At 41.9% G+C, this 20,364-nt stretch overlaps 1 protein-coding gene across 1 annotated transcript in view; it reads right to left on the bottom strand.

The window, feature by feature from the left end:
• The window catches only part of csmd2 (CUB and Sushi multiple domains 2), a 111,523-nt gene extending 91,864 nt beyond the window's left edge, over positions 1 to 19,659 (bottom strand). Inside the window, exons 1-2 of the mRNA XM_089023129.1 lie at positions 18,899 to 19,659; positions 5,123 to 5,339 (exon numbers count right to left, since the gene is read on the bottom strand). Coding sequence (XP_088879255.1) covers positions 5,123 to 5,339; positions 18,899 to 19,040 — 359 coding nt within the window. The 5' untranslated portion in view covers positions 19,041 to 19,659. The remainder of the gene's footprint in view (positions 1 to 5,122; positions 5,340 to 18,898) is intronic.
• Between the last annotated feature and the right edge of the window lie 705 nt (positions 19,660 to 20,364).

Below are 20,364 nucleotides of genomic sequence, written 5' to 3'. Positions count from 1 at the left end.
AAATCAATAATCTGTGGCGTACATGTAGAATGAATACATTGGGCAGTAGCGCTGTTACCTGTATGTGCTAAGTGCTGCCATCTAGAGGCTCAATTAGGAATAGCTAATTAGTCTAAGATTCATTGACTGAATGAGTCCACCTATTTTTAATGTTTTTTTTTATTTCTAAAATGTGACAATCAACAAAAAACAATTGCTTCTGTTAAACTGTTGCAGAAAAAGTTGATTACGTTGTTAAAAAATGTCAATATTCAAATTCAATGTGGCTTGGAATTGAAGCAGATTTATATGGCACAGGAAATGTGAGACAAGCTAAATGTTGAAAGCAAACACACAGCTGCAGCATCCATTGACAAAAATAGATTGTCTTTTTTTTGTTCTTTTGACTTCAAGACGGTGCCGCGAGAGTGGCTGACTTTCCAACAGCTCATGTATTTTGGTTTTCTACTTTCATTCCTTTTATCACTTTGCTGCTGTGAAATGTAAATTTCTCCACTGAGAGACTAATAAAGGCAAATCCAATCCAATCCAATCCAATGATGATATGCATGTTGCAAATGAACCAAAACAGCTGAAATTAAAATAAATAAGCAAATATGGCACACAGACTGGCTAGCTGAAATTAATGTTCCATTAATTGCTTTTATATGTAAAGAACGTCAGCCAAGGTTGCCTCCACCTACATTTTAACACATCAAATTTGGCCTCTTTTGGACACCCCTGCACTACTTCAAACGACCTCAGATGTTTAGTAACCATCACCAGATTTGAGTCCAGAAATTCCGACAATTTATCGGCGCTCGCGTAATACATACAAAAAATGTCTCCATAAACTCCATAAAGTCCAAAATTCCTCAGCCCGGATCATCACTAAAAATCCTTTCACCACATCACTCCTGTCCTCCAACAGCTCCACTGGCTCCTTGTTAAACTTCATATCGATTTCAACATACTTCTATTTACATTTAAAGCCATCCATAACCTTGCCCCCCGCAATCTGTCCGACCTACTTCAAATCTCCGTTTCCTCTCGGGCTCTCGGATCCTCTTCCTCCCTCCACCTCTGTGTGACCTCTGCCCGTCTCACCATGATGGGGTGCAGAGCTTTCAGCCGTTCCGCTCCCAAACTCTGGAACTCACTTCCAGAGTTCGCGAGAGTGGCTGCCTTTCCAGCAGCTCATGTATTTATTTTTTCTACTTTCATTCCTTTCATCACTTTGCTGCTGTGAAATGTAAATTTCTCCACTGTGAGACTAATAAAGGCAAATCCAATCCAATCCAATCCAATCCACCCAACATCCGTAACATTGACTCACTTCCAACTTGCAAATCTCACCTCAAAACCCACCTGTTTAAACTTGCTTCCATGGTCAAGTTTAATCTGCTGTTTTAGTATTTATTGTTTTATTCATGATTTTATTGTTTTATGTATTGTTTTTATTGTAATGTGTCCTTGGGTGTTCAGAAAGGCGCTTGTAAATTAACTGTATTATTATTATTAATCAAATATGCGGACAGAACCGAAAAACATGCAGATGCTTTTTTTTCTCGGAACGAGACGCCACACCAACCAATTGCATTAGATCGTGTCCGTCCTTGCGCAGACATATCACTTAATCATGCGGTAAACAAATAGAGGCCGGCAAATAAAATGAGATGGTGGTTGCGTGTCTGTTCACCTTGCAATAATGCACAGGGAGAAAAAAATTACAGGGAAGGAGACTGGAGGGTAGGGGGGGGGGGGTATAACATTGATTGAAAGTCGCGTGACTGGTACGAGCTGGTAAGTGGCAGAGCTTTTGATGGTGATCCGGCGAAAGACGCGCCATCTGTTTGTTCAGCGATGCCCTGGGTGTCTGTCAAGGCGTCATCAGAGAGTGAGCGTGTTGCATTATGATTCATCAAATGAACAAGGTGTGAAAATTGAGACAAAAGAGACACGATTAAAAGCCAGGCTGTAGCGTGTTACGCTAAAAGATACATGCGCGCTAGCGCCCACTAACCATTGCGTTCTCTGCTTGTTCCCCAAGCCAAAAAAAAAGTACCACCGCTGAATATGAAAAAACAAAAAATGTTCATATGGCCACAAAGCGCGTTTGCAACCGTGCCGGCTAACGTTTTCGATATCTCTAACTCGGAATGAAGCTATGAATTTAGCATTCCACCATTACGACCACACACGCTGTGATGTTCATTTCGTTTCTTGGGGGGGGGACGAAACACCAATAATAGACTCCAAACAAGATTTGGTATAAGATCTGATTATCTGGCAGGGACAACAGGGACATAGTGACTGATGGAGTTGCCAAGCGATGCTATTTACTTTTGGAGCAGTGGGCATAGATGAGTAGAGAGCAGCAGCAAGGAAATAAACGGCGACAGCAAAGGAAATGTGAGAAGACGATGATAAGGATGAAATTGTGAAATGTACATGATTCTGATCTTGATTTTGGTCCAGGCTCAAACTGACCGACCATTGCTTAACCACGGTGCACCTAACAAAGGTTCTCATTTCGGAGATTTAAACTTCCTCATCATGTTCAAATAAAATTCTCTGGGCTTTGCCAAAATAATCTGATCTGAAACAACATTAAAAAAAGGTTAAAAGGTCAACCAAAGTTACTTGGAGACCCTCATCTTCACTCTATTTATGATTTTTTTTTTTTTTTTAGAGTGGAGCGTTCAAGGCTAATAAGCTACCATGGTCTTTCACTCATAACAATGACCCGAAAAGTCACATGTCGTGCTTGTTTTCTTGAACCGCTGCTGGAAAATATGTTGTTTCTTTTTCTGCAGCAGGAGTACAGTCCGTGAAAAAATGCGGCCTAACGGCCAAATGCAGCCCGTGGTCAAAATTCATCCGGCCCACAGCCTCCATCATAAAATCAATAATGTCAGGCCCGCATGGTGAATAAATACACATGGTTAAGTGCGTGTGCTGAGTGCTGCCATCTCGAGACTCAATTAGGAATGCTCCAATAGCTAAAATGGCAACAATAAACCAAAGAACAATCACAACTATAATAATAATAATGCATTTCATTTATAAGCGCCTTTCAAAACTCTCAAGGTCACTTCACAGTAAGTTTTTTCTGTGGGTGAGCATCGGCAGCCACAGGCGCCAGCAATTACTCAACCCAGAAGTAACTCATATAGATAGAAAGCTAGCTCACTAATAGTTTTCCAACTGTTACAAAAAAATTACGGTAAAAAAAAAATGATAATAATGTTGATATGCATGTTTCAAATGAACCAAAATGCTTATGATAGCTTAAATAAAAAAAATGGAAAATAATTTTAAACACGGAATTGCTCGTATCAAAATTAATTTCTGTTACATGTAAAGAACGTCTGCCAAGAGTGACCCGCACATTTTTACAACAAAAAATCAGCGTGGGAAGACCTACATAGCAAATGAGAGATACGGCGTATATAACAAGGCAAAACAGCAATGGCTTGACCACTCGAGTCAGTGACCAGGGTGTTGGGGGTTGTGGCTCAAATGTGAGTCACTATCAAAATGCCAAAGTGCGCCTGGGTGGGAAGTCGAAGAGGGTGGCAAGACCCCTGACGTTTATAGTCAGAGTGACGGATGAAAGGTGTCGGGGACCTTCTTGTCTTTGTAGTGACAGTCGACGCTATTTTTGGATGACTCCTGGCGATGTAAATACAACATTACGCCCCGGAAACGGGCTTTAAAAGGATCGCATGGGGAGACGAGTGAGAATGTGACAGACAATTCAAAGAAAAGGACCCGAGAGAGATGGGAAGAAAATTACACGTGGCACCTGCAGCAAATGAGAGCGCACAAAGAGCGGGCAAATGATCCAACACGAACATTTCGGAGCATATCGGAAGGGCCCCGGCAAGAAATGAATCACGCGGAGGAAAATGCCACTTCACTGGTTTAATGCAAAGCCCCTAAAACACCCGCCACTATTTATTCACCCCACTGTGATACTTGAGAAAAGAAAAAGGCTCTCGGGCTGCCCAACTGAGCAATTGCAATGTTTCTTCTAAACATGTGAAAAATCCAGAAGCCTCCATAGACCAAATCAAGGCCTCTGGGGCATCGATCTGCAGACTTTTCAAAACGTTTCGGATCAAGACATCCGGATATTTTTGTCCCATTGGAGCAAATTCGTATAGGAGTACCGTATTTTCCGATGTAAAAGGTGTACGGGAGAATAAGCCACCCCCCCCAATGAATTGTGTATTTTCAAACGTTTTACAGATATGAGGCGCACCTTCAATGTATAAAAAAAGTTTTTTCAAATATAAGGCACACCACATTATAAGGCGCTACAGTGGAGGCTGGGGTTACAAACTACTTTGACAGGGGAAAATGGAGTCGGTGGCTGGTGACAGTAGTTGCAAGACCTCAATACTACTTCACATATAAGATGCGCCTTATATGTGAAGTAATAGAGTAAAATATCATTTTTCAGACAACAGATTTGGCCGCACAAAAGTTTTGCACTGGAGTGTCTATTCACAACAAACTGAAGTGGTCTAACACAGAAGAGGTGAAAAGGACAACAGCACGACACAAATCCATACACGTATTTCCTCTGAAATTCCTTGTTTTACCCCATCGAGGCGGTCAATAAAGGCAACATTGACTGCGAGCTCGGCTGTGAATCAGAAACGGCGTTCAAACGGCGAGGGTCAATTTTTTTTCCACGCAAGCTTTCTTGAGGGCTTGCAGGACATTGAACGCTTTGGGTCAGCATGTGTGTGGACAGGGGGGTGTATGACGGAGGAGAGGTTAAAAGATTCCCAACCGCACGGATGCTGGGATTTCAAAAACACTCATTGAATAGTTACACTGCGAATAAATAAACCCGGTGATAGAGTTCAAATATCAGCGGGACAATTTTAGTATTCATCATTGCAAGTAAATCTGATAAAACTAAAAATGTAATGTTACCGAGGATAGTCTTGCTGAGAAAAAAAAAAACAAAAAAAATTCTTAACATAAAAAAAAACAATCAATTGAAATGTGAAGAAAGATTAGATTAGATGAGGCGTTATTTGTCTCACAGTGGATTAATAGACCAATTTACTAAACGGAGTATGAAAAAAAACTATATTTGTAGATTCAAGAAATTCATCCAAACTACCTCGTCCGCAGGTTCCCGGGACTGGATGGCCCATCGTAAATGGACAAGATGTCAAAATCTTCTTCCAGCGCAAATCCTTGAAAAACCAGCTGTATCCGGTTGTGCTCGGCTGCCACAATCACCCACGTGCAGTTGGCGTAGTTGGGATAACCGTAAGGGTAGCCAGGGCTCTCGATGGTCCCGTTGGGACTGTGCAGCGTGTAGCTACAGTTCTGAGCTGGAAAAAGGAAAAGACAACAAAGGTTTTAATTGGCTTTGCCGACTCAAAAAAGGGAAAACAACACATCAAAGTCACCACTTTGAATTCACAAATGCAGATGATTAAGTGTGGCTGGATGTGAAATAGCTGAAAGCGCTATAGGCGTTAAAATCCATGATTCCGGTGGTGTGAAGAAAATGGTCACCATATAAAAATATGTAAATAAACAAATTAATGAATACATAAATAGAAAAATAAATAAATAACACACATAAACAAATACATGAATAAATAACTAAATAATAAAGAATACAATTAAATAAAATAAATAATACACACATAAACAAATAAATAATACATATAAAAACTAATACATGAATAAATAATACACATAAATAAATAAATAAATAAATAAATAAATAAATAAATAAATAATACACACGTAAATACATACATGAATACATACATACATGAATAACATCATAACAAAATAAATAAATAATACACACATACATACATACATACATAGATATATACATAGATACACACATAAATAAATAAATAAATAAATACATAAATTACAACACAAACATTTAATTTCTAAGTGCATTTCAAAACGCTCAAGGACACTATAAATACATAAATACATAAATGAATACACAACTAAATACATAAATACATAATACACGAATAAATACATAAAACATGAATTTATTTCATTGATGATTAACAGGGTCTGATACAAGCTGTGATTTTCCCAAAGTCGTCGTACATTTAAAGGACAACCGACGTCTCCGGACAAGTTGTGTCCATAATTTGTAAAATGGCTTCAAATGACTTCTACTGAGCGTATTTTACAAAGATTCCACCGCATATAGCTATATTTTAAGTTTTAAGACTCACGCTGAATATTCCGAAAGTCTTGTTTTTGAGTTGGTGACGAGTCCGTACGTGACGTCACTGAAGGAACGCCCCTGAGCGAGAAAGGTAGTACCTTGCATCACCTCAATGCATTTTGCGGTACTTTGTTCTGAAAACTTCGTGTTGATCCGTGTTAATGGTGAAATTAGAAGGAAAACACATAAATAACACAATGGTGAATCGTTGTATGTTACACCGAGACAACTATTAGATATTCGCTGACAATTCCAAGGTGAAAAATCAACCAATTTCCAACAGAGCTCTGGCGCCATCTTCTGCATTTTCTGTGACACTACACAACAGTCTTGATCCCTCAAAATGATCTGGAAGACCTTCTTTAATCGATTGCTAAACAATTATACCTTTCTCTTCAGAACTATTTGAATCATATTCATAACTGGATGCGTAACAAGAAAGCAACTTCTCCGAATCTGAAGCCATTGTTTTGATTCGAGCAATGCAAGACGTCACGAACTGGGAGTGGGCCTTTCTGAAAATGCCCAATTCGCAGCTCTTTTTTTGCAGATTTTGTGGACTTTAAGTCATTTTTATTGGTGTTTTGCATTTGACTAAAAATATCAGCCTGCGTGTTTTGGATATTTTAGATGCTCTAAAACGGTTTTCTGATATCAGTTAGGAAAGAAAAATGTGATGTCGGTTGTCCTTTAAAAAAACAAACATATTTGCCCATATCTCATGAGAAAACACAATTAACAATGCCCAGTTTCGGTTCCTTCAGGGAACTCCAATTCCCCTTCATTTTATTTAATTTCCGTGATTTTTTTTTTTTTTTAAGTCCGTAGGTAGCCTGCCATAGCATCAGGTCAATACTAATATCCACATAAAACCTCCAACCTCCCTTTGAGCGTATTATAATAAAGCCAGTTAGTTCAGTGAGCCCCCTTCACTCAGAGCCTACATCAGACCAATCAATTCCTCATACAAGCAACCTGACGGAGGATCGAATGAGGTCAGACTAGGCGGTGAATGAATTTTACACTACCATACAATTCCAGATACGGAAAAAAATGGAAGCGAAATCCAAAGAGGGGCATTATTTGCATTCGCAAGATAGGATTAAGAAGCACGTGTTCTTGCGGGCTTAGGAAAAAAAAAATACATAAATCCGATATTTCAATGGTGCAAAGTGGATAGCTTTACAATCAATACTGACACACAATGCGTGCGGAAAGAGGAAGTGAATGGTTTTAAAGCGCTAGTTCATTCGCTTATCTGACTGCAGGAACTTTATTCTCTGCCGGGAAACACAACACTTCATAAACGGCCGCGATGGCGTCGGTGAGTGTTTAAAAAGTCGCGCGTTTAAATAGATAGTGAGGTCGTGCAAGCCTGATTCCGGGAGTGAGAGTTCTTTGATTAAAAGAATCAGCACTCAGGGCATGCGATGAATAATAGATAATTCATCTGAGGGTCATTTTGAAATTGCATGCTGACCTACACCGAAGGCCTTTGAATGCAGATTTAAATGGATGCCGCCTGGCTAGCAGTCAGCGTTCATAAGATGCCATTTAAGTCAAGTCTGGCTGCGTTACAAAGTAGAAAGCAGGAGCTTCTCACGTAGGAGAGGGGGGAAAGCAATGCTCCTGCGGTGATCCACGCTGAGGAAAAGACTGCATCAGGGTGTTAGCACGCCGCCGTGAATGGCAACTTTCAACAGATCGTCACTTTCATCATTCACGGGGTTGGGCTCTGCGCCGCGGGCTAGTGTGCGGCGCGCGCCAAAACATATCCACTGCGCGCTGCCAAATAGGCATGGGGTGTGACCTCGCCTAAGACGCACTCGGGGCCCTTTTGCTTGGATGTTGATTGTGTGCGCCAGGAGAGCGTCACGGTGCGTTGTGACACTTGCGGAATTTCCAGGACAGCAATCTTGGAGTTTGTATGAAGAGGCAAATGGGAAGGCAATCAGAAAAAGTGGCAGATTGGAAGGGAGGAAAGTGAACGACGGTGGACGTTCGTGTGAAGGTCAACGCGGGGTGGGGGACAATGTGCGGCAAGATGAACATAAACAAAATGTATTTTCGTTTTGTCCTTCTCAGCTGAGGGCACACGTGTCGAGCGGTGATATTTGCAGCGAGATGGCGGATTGCAATCAAATCTTAGCGGTCGAGTGAAGGTACCGGACTCCGATGTCTGTGTCACGACATATTAAAGGAGACGCACATTGATGACATCATACTGATTGTTTTATTCCAATATGTGTGTGATTCTATTCATTAGCGTCTCTATGGTAGCACGATGTGCAAAAATGCGTCCACTCCAGTGCCAGGGTTTTTGTCATTGTTAATCAAATTCCGGGACCCACAGAATATTGAGTTTTTGGACAACAGAAACAGTCAATACAGCGTTAGAAACCTTAGACTTTCTTCTTTTAATTAGAAAAAAAAGTTAATTACTAAGTTATATGGGTCTGGAGTTATTTGAGCTTGAAATGAGGGTGGCTGTCCAAAATCCAATGCAATACTGTATATACATATTGGCTTATATAGCACTTGAACAACTGCTGAGGCTGTAACACAGCGCTCACATGGGAAAAAAAAGGAAATGCTGCCCCCTTGGGGATAAGAAAAACATTGCCAGAGGCCATGGCCAGCGCTTTATTGGCACCCAAGCATGAAAAAATGAAACCCGAACAAATTCGGGAATGGCGCTCTATGTTATATTTTCAATTCCCGAATAAATTTGTGAATGGCAGTGAATGAGTTAATGAGATCAATTAACTAAAGACCCCAATTAATTTATCATGCATTTTTCTATTCACCTATTTAGCATCACAAAAAAACATTGAACACATTTGGATCACAGTTTAAGATCCATCCTTTTGTTCCTTCTGTACCACTTACTTAGTCGGAGTTCCATTTACTCAATGAAATGGAGAAACTTCATACACACGCAAAAAATAAAATAAAAATGAAAAAAAAAACGGCCCGTTTTTCTCGCCACTAACATTTAACAGGCACAGCGCAGCCAGGCAGGTAACATTCCCCTGGCCGAGTCCAGACTTGTCCTTTCCGCTGCTAAATAAAGACATGTCATTTGTCACTCAGTTGAATGCCCTCGACGATACGAATCCAATATTTGGCACCGTACTTGCAGAGCAATGATGATCCCGGTGCACACTGTTTATGTTGGATGACAAGCATACTTTTCAAAACACAGCTTATTGGGGGGTTGATTTTGACCAAAGAAATATCGCAAACATGTATCACACCAGAATACAGTATCTAGAATACTCTCAAAATTTGCAACGCTGGATATTTGGATATAAATCTAGTAATAGCGAAAATGTGGCATTTAAATGCCATGGGTAAATCTGATATGGACTCTACTGAAATTCTCCTTGTTGGTGCCAAATCCACCTTAAAGGACAACCGACATCACTTTTTTGTTTTTTGACTGACATCAGAAAAACGTTTTATAGCATCTGAAATACCCAAAACACATAGTATATTTTAGTCAAATGCAAAACACCAATAAAAATTACTTAAAGTGTCCAAAATCTGCAAAAAATTGAGCTACGAATTGGGCATTTTCAGAAAGTGCCGCCCCCAGTTCCTGACGTCACGGCAAGACGTCTTGCATTGCTAGTGAATCAAAACTATGGCTTCAGATTCGGGGAATATGCTTTCTTGTTACACATCCAGTTATGAATATAATTCAAATAGTTCTGAAGAGGAGAGCATACATGTTTGCAATCGATTAAAGAAGGTCTTCAGGGTCATTTTGAGGCAACATTGGGGAGAAATCTCTCTCACAAAAAAAGAGGCACAAAATGGCGACCTCCTGTGGCCACCTCCGTTTCCACAGACTGATAAATTCCTATATGGCGCTTGGTCGCCCTCTTCTGGCCTTCTGGTGGCTTTTGGGTGCAACACGAGGTCTCCAGACCAAACCAAAGTACAGCAAAATACATTGACGTGATGGAAGGACCGCTACAATGCGTCTTTTTTACGGTCATGGCGCGGTCCTTTAGTGACGTCACGTACGGACTTGTCACCAACACAAAAACAATACCTGAATATTCAGCGCGAGTCTTAAAACGGAAAATATAGCTTTTTGCGGTGGAATCTTTGTAAAATACGCTCAGTAGAAGTCATTTGAAGCCATTTTACAAATTATGGACACAACTTGTCCGGAGACGTCGGTTGTCCTTTAAGCAAGGCTAACAGTTTCTCTCTCCCATTAGGTCAAAAGCCTGGGTGTCATCTTTGACAGAACACGATCCATCCACTCCCATATAAATAACCTAACCCGATCTGCGTACTTCCACCTACGCAATAACTACCGTCTTCGCCCGTTCCTCACCCCACTGCTATCCTTGTTCATAGTCTTGTCACCTCCCGGATTGACTATTGCAATTCATTTCTCCACAAACTTCAACTCGTCCAGAATTCTTCAGCCCGGATCATCACCATAACCTCATCCTTTCACCGTCCTCCAAGAGCTCCACTGGCTCACGGTCAAATATAGAATCAACTTTAAAATTCTTCTTTATACATTTATAGCTATCCATAACCTTGCCCCCCATACCTATCTGACCATCAAATTTCTATTCCCTCTTGTTGCCTCAGATCCTCTTCCTCCAGCTTTGTGTACCCTCCCTGCCCGTCTCAGCACGATGGGGGATAGAGCTTTCAGGTGCTCTGCCCCCAAACTCTGTAACTCACTTCCTCCCAAAATTCGAAACATTGATTTTCTTACCACTTTCAAATCCCATCTCAAAACCCACCCATGTAAAATTGCAATTTCGATAATTGTATTTATTGTATTCTATGTATAATTGTATTTTATTTATTATTGTATCTATGCTTGTCTGTGACTGTTAAGTGTCCTTGAGTGCTTTGAAAGGCGCTTGAAATAAAATGTACTATTATTCTTTTTTTTGTTGATTTATTCCAGCTGGGTCATCTTTAACTAGAGGTACCATTCCCGGAGCCCGCCTCCCAATTTACGGAAGCGTCTTGGAGAAAGAGAGTCGCTGGTGATGTTATTTCTCCTCATTATGCCACTTGAGCAGTATCGTTTTTTTTTTTTTTTTTTTTTTTTGTGTGTACGCCGCAATGACAACCGGCGCTCCTTGGCAGCCCACGCGCCAAGCTTAAAGATGATGGACCGGAAAAAAAAAGGCTTTTCAGAGTCATGTTAGACTTCATGATCCCCCCCCCCCCTCCCTCCCACTTTCACAAAGACTCCCGTTTCGGTGGGAGTGCCCCACCCCAACCCCCTTTATCACTATAACAAATTATAAATCCTCTTGAAAAAGACATGCATACGCGCAAGCTTAACGTGCGGAGCAGTTCAAGACGTCTCATTAACCGCTTGCCTTCATTCAAGATGCATGTTGTTGCCATGGAGACGACACAAAAAAAAGCCCCTCCGCAGAACACATGAAGACAAATCCCTTCTTTCAATTATTTATTAGTGCCGCAGTCCGCCTTAACACTTCACGTGGCACGCCGGCGCACACGCAGACGCACAAACACACACACACATGCACGCATGCACACTCTTGCGCAACCAAATGCACAAACCATTCATTCGCTTCTTTACTCGTGTGACACCAAAGTCAAAAGTGGAAGTCAATTAGCAACTCATTTTCACTCTCCCCGCATTTCGCATCATCGCGGCGGTGATAATGGCATGAGGAATACAAAAGAAAAAAATGGGATATGGAAATGAAGGCGACGTGCATTTCAGTTTAAAGTTTAAAGGACAACGACTTGAAAGCGGCGTTCTTTCAGTGGCGATACGACCACACGGCTCGATTGATTTGTTGGTGCAGTAAACATTTTCCTATCAGAGTTTATGGTCTCAGTCATGACTATCAAGACTTTGTTTGGCACATCATTAAATTCGGGTTTTAGAATTACGGCTCCATTGACAAGGCGATCGTTGGACGTGACGCCGGAAATGCTTGAAGGGGCTTGTCACGTGATGCCCCTTTGTAGGGCCAATCAGGAGAGAATAGCACATATGCTACAAGAATTCAGGCTTTCTGTGTATTACAACGTCCAAAGTACAGCCCGGGGGCCAAATGCGGTCCGTGGTCAATTTATATCCGGCCGAAAAGCCTCCATCGTGAAATCAATAACGTCTAGCCCCCATATAGAATGAATCCATTGGGCCGTTGCGCTGCTACGTGCTGGTCTATTAGGAACAACAAATTGGTATATTTTCTAAAATGGTGATGTTCTACATTTTTTAAAATTTTCTCAAATGGAGGCAATCAACAAAAGAACAATTATTTATGTTCAACTGTTGTGAAAATGTTAGTGTTAAAAAAGTGAAGTTAAGTAAATACTCAATTGAAATTTTCGATTCTATTTCGATACAATAATACATTTCATTTTTAGCACCTTTCAAAACTCTCAAGGTCACTTTACAGTCACAGGATAGGTTTTTGGGTGAGTAACGGCAGCCACATGCGCCAGCGCTCACTCAACCCGCAAGTAACTCAAATAGAATAGTAAGACAAATAGATTGAAAGCTAGCTATCAAGCCAATAGATATAGATAGATGGCCAGCTAGATAGCTAGCCAGCCAGATATACATGTTTCAAATGAACAAAAACGCTTATGATAACTGATAATTAAAATATAAAAGCAAATGTAAAACACATAATGACTCGCTGAAATGTATTTTAATTAATTGTTGTTACATGCAAATAATGTCCGCAAAGACCTCTCCCCCTACATTTTTAACACACCAAATCTAGGCGCCCTTTGCAAAATTTTGCACACCCTGGTCTATTTTTATTTTTGTAAATTTTTAAGGCGTTAAGCAAGTTCCCACTAACCGACTGCCAGCTTTACATGAGCCTCCGCAAGGGGGAGAGCTTGCATGTACACTTTGTGAGTTACGACAGGAAAAACAATGATATACCGAGTCTGTTAGCATCCGCATTAAAAAAAAAAAAAAAAAAAAAAAAAAAAAAAAAAAAATCACACCAGGAGAAGGGATTTGGGGAAATTGTCGTAACTGTTGGATATTAAACCCAAGAGGGAGATGAGTTCTAAAGGCCAGGCCACCAGTGGCCCATCAGGACCATTTCATCCATCACTGAGAGACCGCTGTGGGAAGTACATGATCAATCAGCTCATTTCAACTTAGTGCGGATGGCGTTAATCTTTCGATTTGGAACCCTGTGTCACCGGGAAGGCTGGAGTGCGGCTCTATAGTCAACATTTTTTTCTCACCGCACCATTCCAACAAACAACAAAAGGATCTCAGTCCGATTACTTGTAAGTCAAGAGAAAGGGCAAAATGAAGTAACAAGAAACCCGCCCATGGATTGAATATGCTATCTTCTGGATCGACGGTTTCAGATAAGAGCAGCTAAAGTCAGGAAGCCAACGAAAACCTTTTTTTCCCCCCTTGGTGTCGCATCTTGACAAGACAAGCGGAGGCATCCACGCCAGTCCTGCTCTATGGGAAGATTGTTCAAAAAAATTACCTTGCCTGACTGACAAAGGCAGGAGTTATTTAAATATTTGATATATATATATATATATATATATATATATATATATATATATATATATATATATATATATATATATATATATATATATATTTGGGAGCATATTGATTCTTTTTTTATGTCTACCTTCAGCTAAAGGCTAAAGATTAAATATTCAGACAGGAGTTCCAAAGCGGCTGCAACGGTCGTATATGTCGCTATCAGCCAGGTTGCCCCCTGCAGCAACCAAACATCTCCACTGGGAGAAAATAGGGGTAGAAAAGGTGAACATGTTGTACTCCGGTACAAGCGCGTAGCGGAACATAAAGGGTGATTGCACTCAAATCCTGTGATGCAATCGATGTACGGGAATCTTTTGCTTGCTCAAGAGCGCTTTAACGGCAGTTCAGCTGTTGTAAAAGCACTATATAAATAAATATGTATTGTGTTGTATTGTATTGTATTGTATTGTAAGAGCAGGATTTTGGAAAAATGAGCCGTTCTGGTTAATGCTAACAACAAATACGAAACATAGGCGCTAACAGATGACTGTCTCAACAAACAAAATAAAAACAGGTGCAATAATACAAAATTAATTAAATTAAGTTACAAATATTTTTTAAAACATTGCTTTCACAGGAATATGTTCTTTAACCTATGTGAAGAATCGTAGACACAATTGTGGGTGACTGGTCATATTTGCAGCATCGCTGAGTGTTTTTTTGCATTGCTATCACAGGAATATATTCTTTATCCTCTGTAAAGAATCACAGATATGATTGTGCCTTACTGGTCATACTTACGACATCGCTGGGTGCGTTTTGCACAACATTTCACCCCGAGAAATGTCCACATTTGACGGCAGGGCCATTAAAGTCAAACACCATTGTTTAGTGCTTAATGGAGGGAGGAGATTGTCTGAGGGAACATTTGTTTGAGGTGTTCCTCCATCTTTAATCTGTCAATTTGCAAAAAGGGCATCTGACTTTTAAATTCACATGCTTGAACTCTGTTTGTATGTGTGTGTGTGTGTGTGTGTGTGTGTGTGTGTGTGGGTGTGTGTGTGTGTGTGTGTGTGTGTGTGTGTGTGTGTGTGTGTGTGTGTGTGCGTGCGTGTGTGTGTGTGTTAAAAAGTCAATGAGCCCGCACACACAAGCAAATGGCTGCACGAATGCATTTATGAATATTTTTGGGAGAGTCTGCGAGCGTACATCAATTAGTAAGCGACTGCGAGTGTGTGAGTCACCGCCGTGGCGGAGATTAGCGCGACAAAGCGTGGCCACAGAGCTCGGACCATCTGGAAAGGGATGACAGCACGAAGGTGGGGAGTGGGGGTGGTCAGAGGAAGACGAAATAGGGTGCAGGGATGACCATTGGCAGGTGGGATGACGACTGACAAAACGGTATGACTCGAGGAAACACTCTTGGGGGTCTTTTTTCCACTAAATGATACATGTTAACATTTTAATTATGTGAGAGTCAAGTCAGATGACACCTCACAAACACATACACAGACAGACACACACACACACACACACACACACACACACACACACACACACACACACACACACACACATATATTCACTGATGTTAGTCCAAATATGAGACTACTTAATGACTTTTAGAAGAATGAATGCTCCAAATTGATCAGCAAGATTATCACACAACACTCCAATGTCAGGTCAAGCTAGCTAAGTCATTATTTTCAAATGGCTACATGCTCTTTTCCCTGCAAAATTTTCATTGTCAGCATGAGCCATCGCCTTACCCATTTCCTCTCTGAAGCACGCATATGTTCTCTATTCCGGACACTCTGTACTTTGGAATAAATGCGATAGGTAAGCTGTTATCCAGCTCCCTTCACAGCATTTATTGCTCAGCGGTGAATGTGGAGAGCAGATGGGAGATAGGGAGCATGCGGCAGATTGGAGACTGAATGTGAGCAGGAAGACAGGTGGGAGAGAGGTGAGGTGAAGCAACGGCGCCGTTAAACGCATCCGACATATGGGAGGTGCTGAAGAATGCTTCGGAAAATCCGTCTTCCGGGAGGTCAAAGTACGTCCTTTGAGGAGGATGATGGCGTTAGGTTCTTTCAAGGACTTTGGATTCTGGTTTTACCCGCAGCTCGCCACTGAAAATTGTAAATAAAAATTGGTCTACAGCTGTCATTTGGTGAAATATAGCCCAAATAATCCATTAGGCATTGAATCTAAATCCTATGAGAGCAAAAATCTACAAGGAATTGGAGATGCTCCAAAATAAGCACTATTCCTGAATTTGTTCAGGTTTTGTTTTTTCTTGTTTTATATATATATATATATAATAAATAAAGTCACTTTTTAATTTTACCGTTGATGTTATCACTTTTAAATGGCACGCCGTCGACAATAACATTATCGCTCAGTGTCACGTTAATGTAATTTTTAGCTGATGGATCCGATACAGCAAGCACGATTAATGAAACTAAGAGTAACAGTCGCCGCCAATAATAGTTAAAAAAAAAAAAAAAAAAAAGTATGGCACGTCACCAAGTCTGACCGAGATTGGCCTTCGGCTCACTTTTGCTCGCACACGCGTTTCCCTTCGTTTAAATGACTCGCATTTACCTAATTTAGTATGAAATTAGAGGCAGAAATCTGATCAGATCTTGTCAGATAGGCTTCTAAAGTACGACTGTGTCTAATTGGGGGTGCAGAGCCATGAAAACATTGGAGAAATCCCAATTTGGAGAGCCGGCTTGTGAGCCAGCAAGCGGCAACTGCTTGCTAGGACGTGAGCACTGTCCGTGGTGCTGAAAGTAACTCAACTTGGCTTTTGGTGATGTTTTTCCTTTCCAAAGTGTCCGAATGAACTGCAAGTGTACATAAACCGAAGCGATACATCGCACGGGAAGTCATGTCGGCCCAAATAATCGGTTCCAGACTTTCAAAGGTATGAACAATAATTAAATTTTACCATCAACCAATGCGAACAACTGTCAACGAGATGAAAACTAAGCGGATGTAAATAAACTGTTTTTAGATTTTTCTTTTTAGTTTATCTCTGTCACAGTGGACAAGCACCTACCATGAAAATTTCAGACCCTTCATTGATTTCTAAATGGGAAAAATACCAAAAAAGCAGGGTGCTTAAATACTTATTTTCTTCACTGTAAGGAAAAAGTTTGAAAATACATCATTCACTGGCCCTTATACTTCGGTACGCCTTATACATTGGAAAATATGGTACCATCACTAAATGACCAGAAAACAACCAACAACAACATATCAAAAATCAAATCAAATCAATCAAAAAAAATGGACCACTCCTCTCCTCTGAAAATAACAAATCATTTTGACATTCCAAGACTGCATTTTCGCCTTTCTACCACTAGTGGGAGCCTTACGCGATTGACAATGATCTTACAATACAATACAATACAATACAATACAATACATCCTAATTTATATAGCACTTTCACAACAGCTCCAGCTGTAACAAAGCACTTCACATCATAGTCAACACAAAGCAAAATGAACACGACAGGAACATAAAAAACATGGACAGTTGTGCAATCTTACCGACTTTCCCCGTGTACTCTATGACGGCGGGGGGAGGCTTTGAGTGTGTGTGTGGGGGGGGGGTAGCTTGAGGACTATCCAAACACCAGCCGAGGTGATGACGTCATACAAAAATCATACAGTTAGCTTAACTGTTGGTTGCATCATCATCCTCATCATCATCATAGCACATAAGCGTGGAAAGACAGCTGGGAGAGAACGATGAAGCCTAAGGAGACGTCAATGTCATCGACCCCCCCCCCCCAACCCGATTACTTCTTATTGAGCGACAGGTCCTCCGGGAAGGTTGTTTTTGATCGCCCAGGGCTCCATTTGATACGTTTGGAATTCTCTCGAGAGACACATATGGAGGGCAAAGGGGGGTTAGGGGGGTGTTAAGGGGGGGGGGGTCGATTGTTGCTTCCAAGTCAGACCCCGTTTGACAAATGAGTATTTTGAATGCACCCGAGTCGACTCGACTGTTGCTTTGTCAGAACGTGCTCGTTGGGATCGGCGTACAAACTCCACGATGAACGGGACAGCAAATCAAACGCTACGGTCTTTTTTTGAAAAATTTCTCACGCCGAGTGCGTGGCTCTGGTGCCCCTTAATGGGGGGAAGGGGCAACTGCCGGCGGCATCGATGCAGGGACGCCGGTGTGCAGCATCCTCTGAGTGGGAACCCAGGCCAGGTAGTCGATAAGCGCAATGATGATTTGAAGCTTAAAAAAATAAAAAGAAAAGAAAGAAAGCAAATATGGAGGATGACTCAAGTTTGCTCTCACCAAGTGGGAGGAAGAATTTCTCACTTGAGAGGACGATGTGTCCCCCCCCCCCCAAAAAAAAAAAAAAAAAGTTTGGGTGGAGTGGGCGAGCTAGCCCATCCATTATCATTGCATTGATTTGGCAAATTATTAATGCTTTAATATCATGTCAGATAAGTGATAGAAATAGTCAAGAAAATGATACAAGAAAGTGGCGGGGGGGGGGGGGGGGTATGGGTGGATGAAAAAAAGAGCCGTTGGATGAGTGCATTAGAAATTAATGCGCAAAAAAACATTGAGGGGGATCTTCTGATGTTTGAAGGCGAAGAGGGTTGAAAATACTCCCCCAATCTGTTTCTTTGCGTGCACTCTTTTTTTTTTTAACGTGGGGGGGTAAAAATCCCGTTACTCCACTGCATCTTTTTTTAGATGACTTAAATCAATGCCGTGTCAACAATTCCATTTTCACAAAACTCCTCAAGTTGTCTTAAAACTACCCCGCAGGACATCCCCCCACAACTCCCCCACCAGGGAACCTCTTGTTGCAATTCATCAACAGTTACCAAGCCAGACCCAGCAGCAACAACCGCCCCCGTTCGTGAATGCGGTGCTTTTTTTCACGCATTTGACAAAACTCCCCCCTCTCGAGACCCCCCACCCAGTAGTTGGAAGCCCCCCCCGCTCTCCCCCAAGTGCAGCAGCCACCTGACGCGTTCACGTCCATTGCAGCCCGATGCGTCTTCATGAGGGTCTTATTTGCATTCACTCCGTGGTGAAATGGATGGGATACGCGTGCGTGTGAGGAGGGGGGGGGGGTGTAGCCTGCCGCATTTTACACCACTTCTATGAGGAGCGGGGGGGCAGTACTCACCCTTCACCGACGCGCTCACAAGCCCCACGTAGAGCACAAGCATCACCGGACTCCACCGACGCGTGATGGTCAAAATCCCAATCCGCTCGGTTCTTTGTCGGGCGCATTCCGTGGCCCCGTCCTGGATTGAAGCGGTGTCCATGCCAAAGCTTTTTCCTCGGGAGGGGGTCAGGGGGGGCACGATCGTCAGAGTTCTCAGACGGTCAGAAAAGGGCAATTCACACACTGACGCCGCTGAGAAAAATCCCAATGCATGGAGGAGGCTCGGAGCTCGCAGCCGGATTGGATCATGTCTCGCAGGCACTCAGTCTCTTTCAATGAAGGGGGGTTTTATTTCACACTTAGGGGGGGGGGGGTCTGTAAAGCAAATGATACGCTTCAAGTGGAAAATGGTCGACTCCTCATGCACAAAAAAATAAAATAAAATCAGGGCAATGTTGTCCGCCCCCCCTTCGTCAAAAGCAGAGTGTGCCCCCCCCGGCTGGTGGCGCGGCTCCTAAATCTCCATCCAGACAGTCGGCATTTGCAGGCATGATCAATCCATCTTCAACTGGCTTCACATACAAATAAGCGAACACCAACGGAGGATTGGGGATCCGGGAACGCCACGAGAAAAGCCCCTGCGGAAAGTTCTCTCCTCAGCATCCGGGGGTGGGAGTGGATTGCAGAGGGGGGGGGGGGTTAATAAACACGAAAGCGGCAATTTGTAATAATTCCAAGGATGGTCAACGTGGAGTCTGACAGCGTCGCCTACGCTCTGTGTGACGCCGAGATCAGACTGCAGACCCCTCTTTCTCTCTCTCTCTCTCTCTCTCTCTCTCTCTCTCTCTCTCTCTCTCTCTCTCTCTCTCTCTCTCTCTCTCTCTCTCTCTCTCTCTCATCCTCTCTCTCCCCACCAACCAACCCCCTCCCTCTCTGTCTCCCTCTCTCTCCAACTGCGCCCTTCAGTGCCAATCTATGTGGGCTCCCCATTGTAAAACTATTAAATAGTCGACGAGACTGTCAAATGTATTCAGGAATTGAAAATATGACAGAGCGCCATTCCCGAATTTATTCGTTTTTTTTTCTTGTTTGGGTGCCGATAAAGCGCTGGCGAGACATCCAAGCATGTTTTTCCCTTACACAAGAGGGCAGAATTTCCTTTTTTCCATGTTAGCGCTTTGTTCCAGCTTCCGCTGTTGTTAAATACTAACCAATATGTATGAAATTGCATTGTATTTTGGACAGCCGCCTACATTTCAATCACATATAACTCCGGACCCATATAATTTAGGAATTAAAACTTTTTTTCTGATGAAAGAAGAGAGTCTAAGGTTTCTTTACGCTGTATTGAATGATTATGTAGTCCTAAAGTTATGTATTTATTTATTTATTCATATTTTGTTTGTATTTGAGTGTGGTTATTTATTCATTTGTTCAATTATTTATTTATTCACTGTTCCTATGAACCACTTTGTTAGCCCTAT

The sequence above is a fragment of the Hippocampus bargibanti genome, linkage group LG20 (genome assembly GCF_051943395.1).
Source record: "Hippocampus bargibanti isolate YZ-2025 linkage group LG20, ASM5194339v1, whole genome shotgun sequence".
NCBI classification, from domain to species: domain Eukaryota; kingdom Metazoa; phylum Chordata; class Actinopteri; order Syngnathiformes; family Syngnathidae; genus Hippocampus; species Hippocampus bargibanti.
Note: the sequence above shows the minus strand (reverse complement) of the source record. Positions and strands in the feature narration are given on the sequence as shown.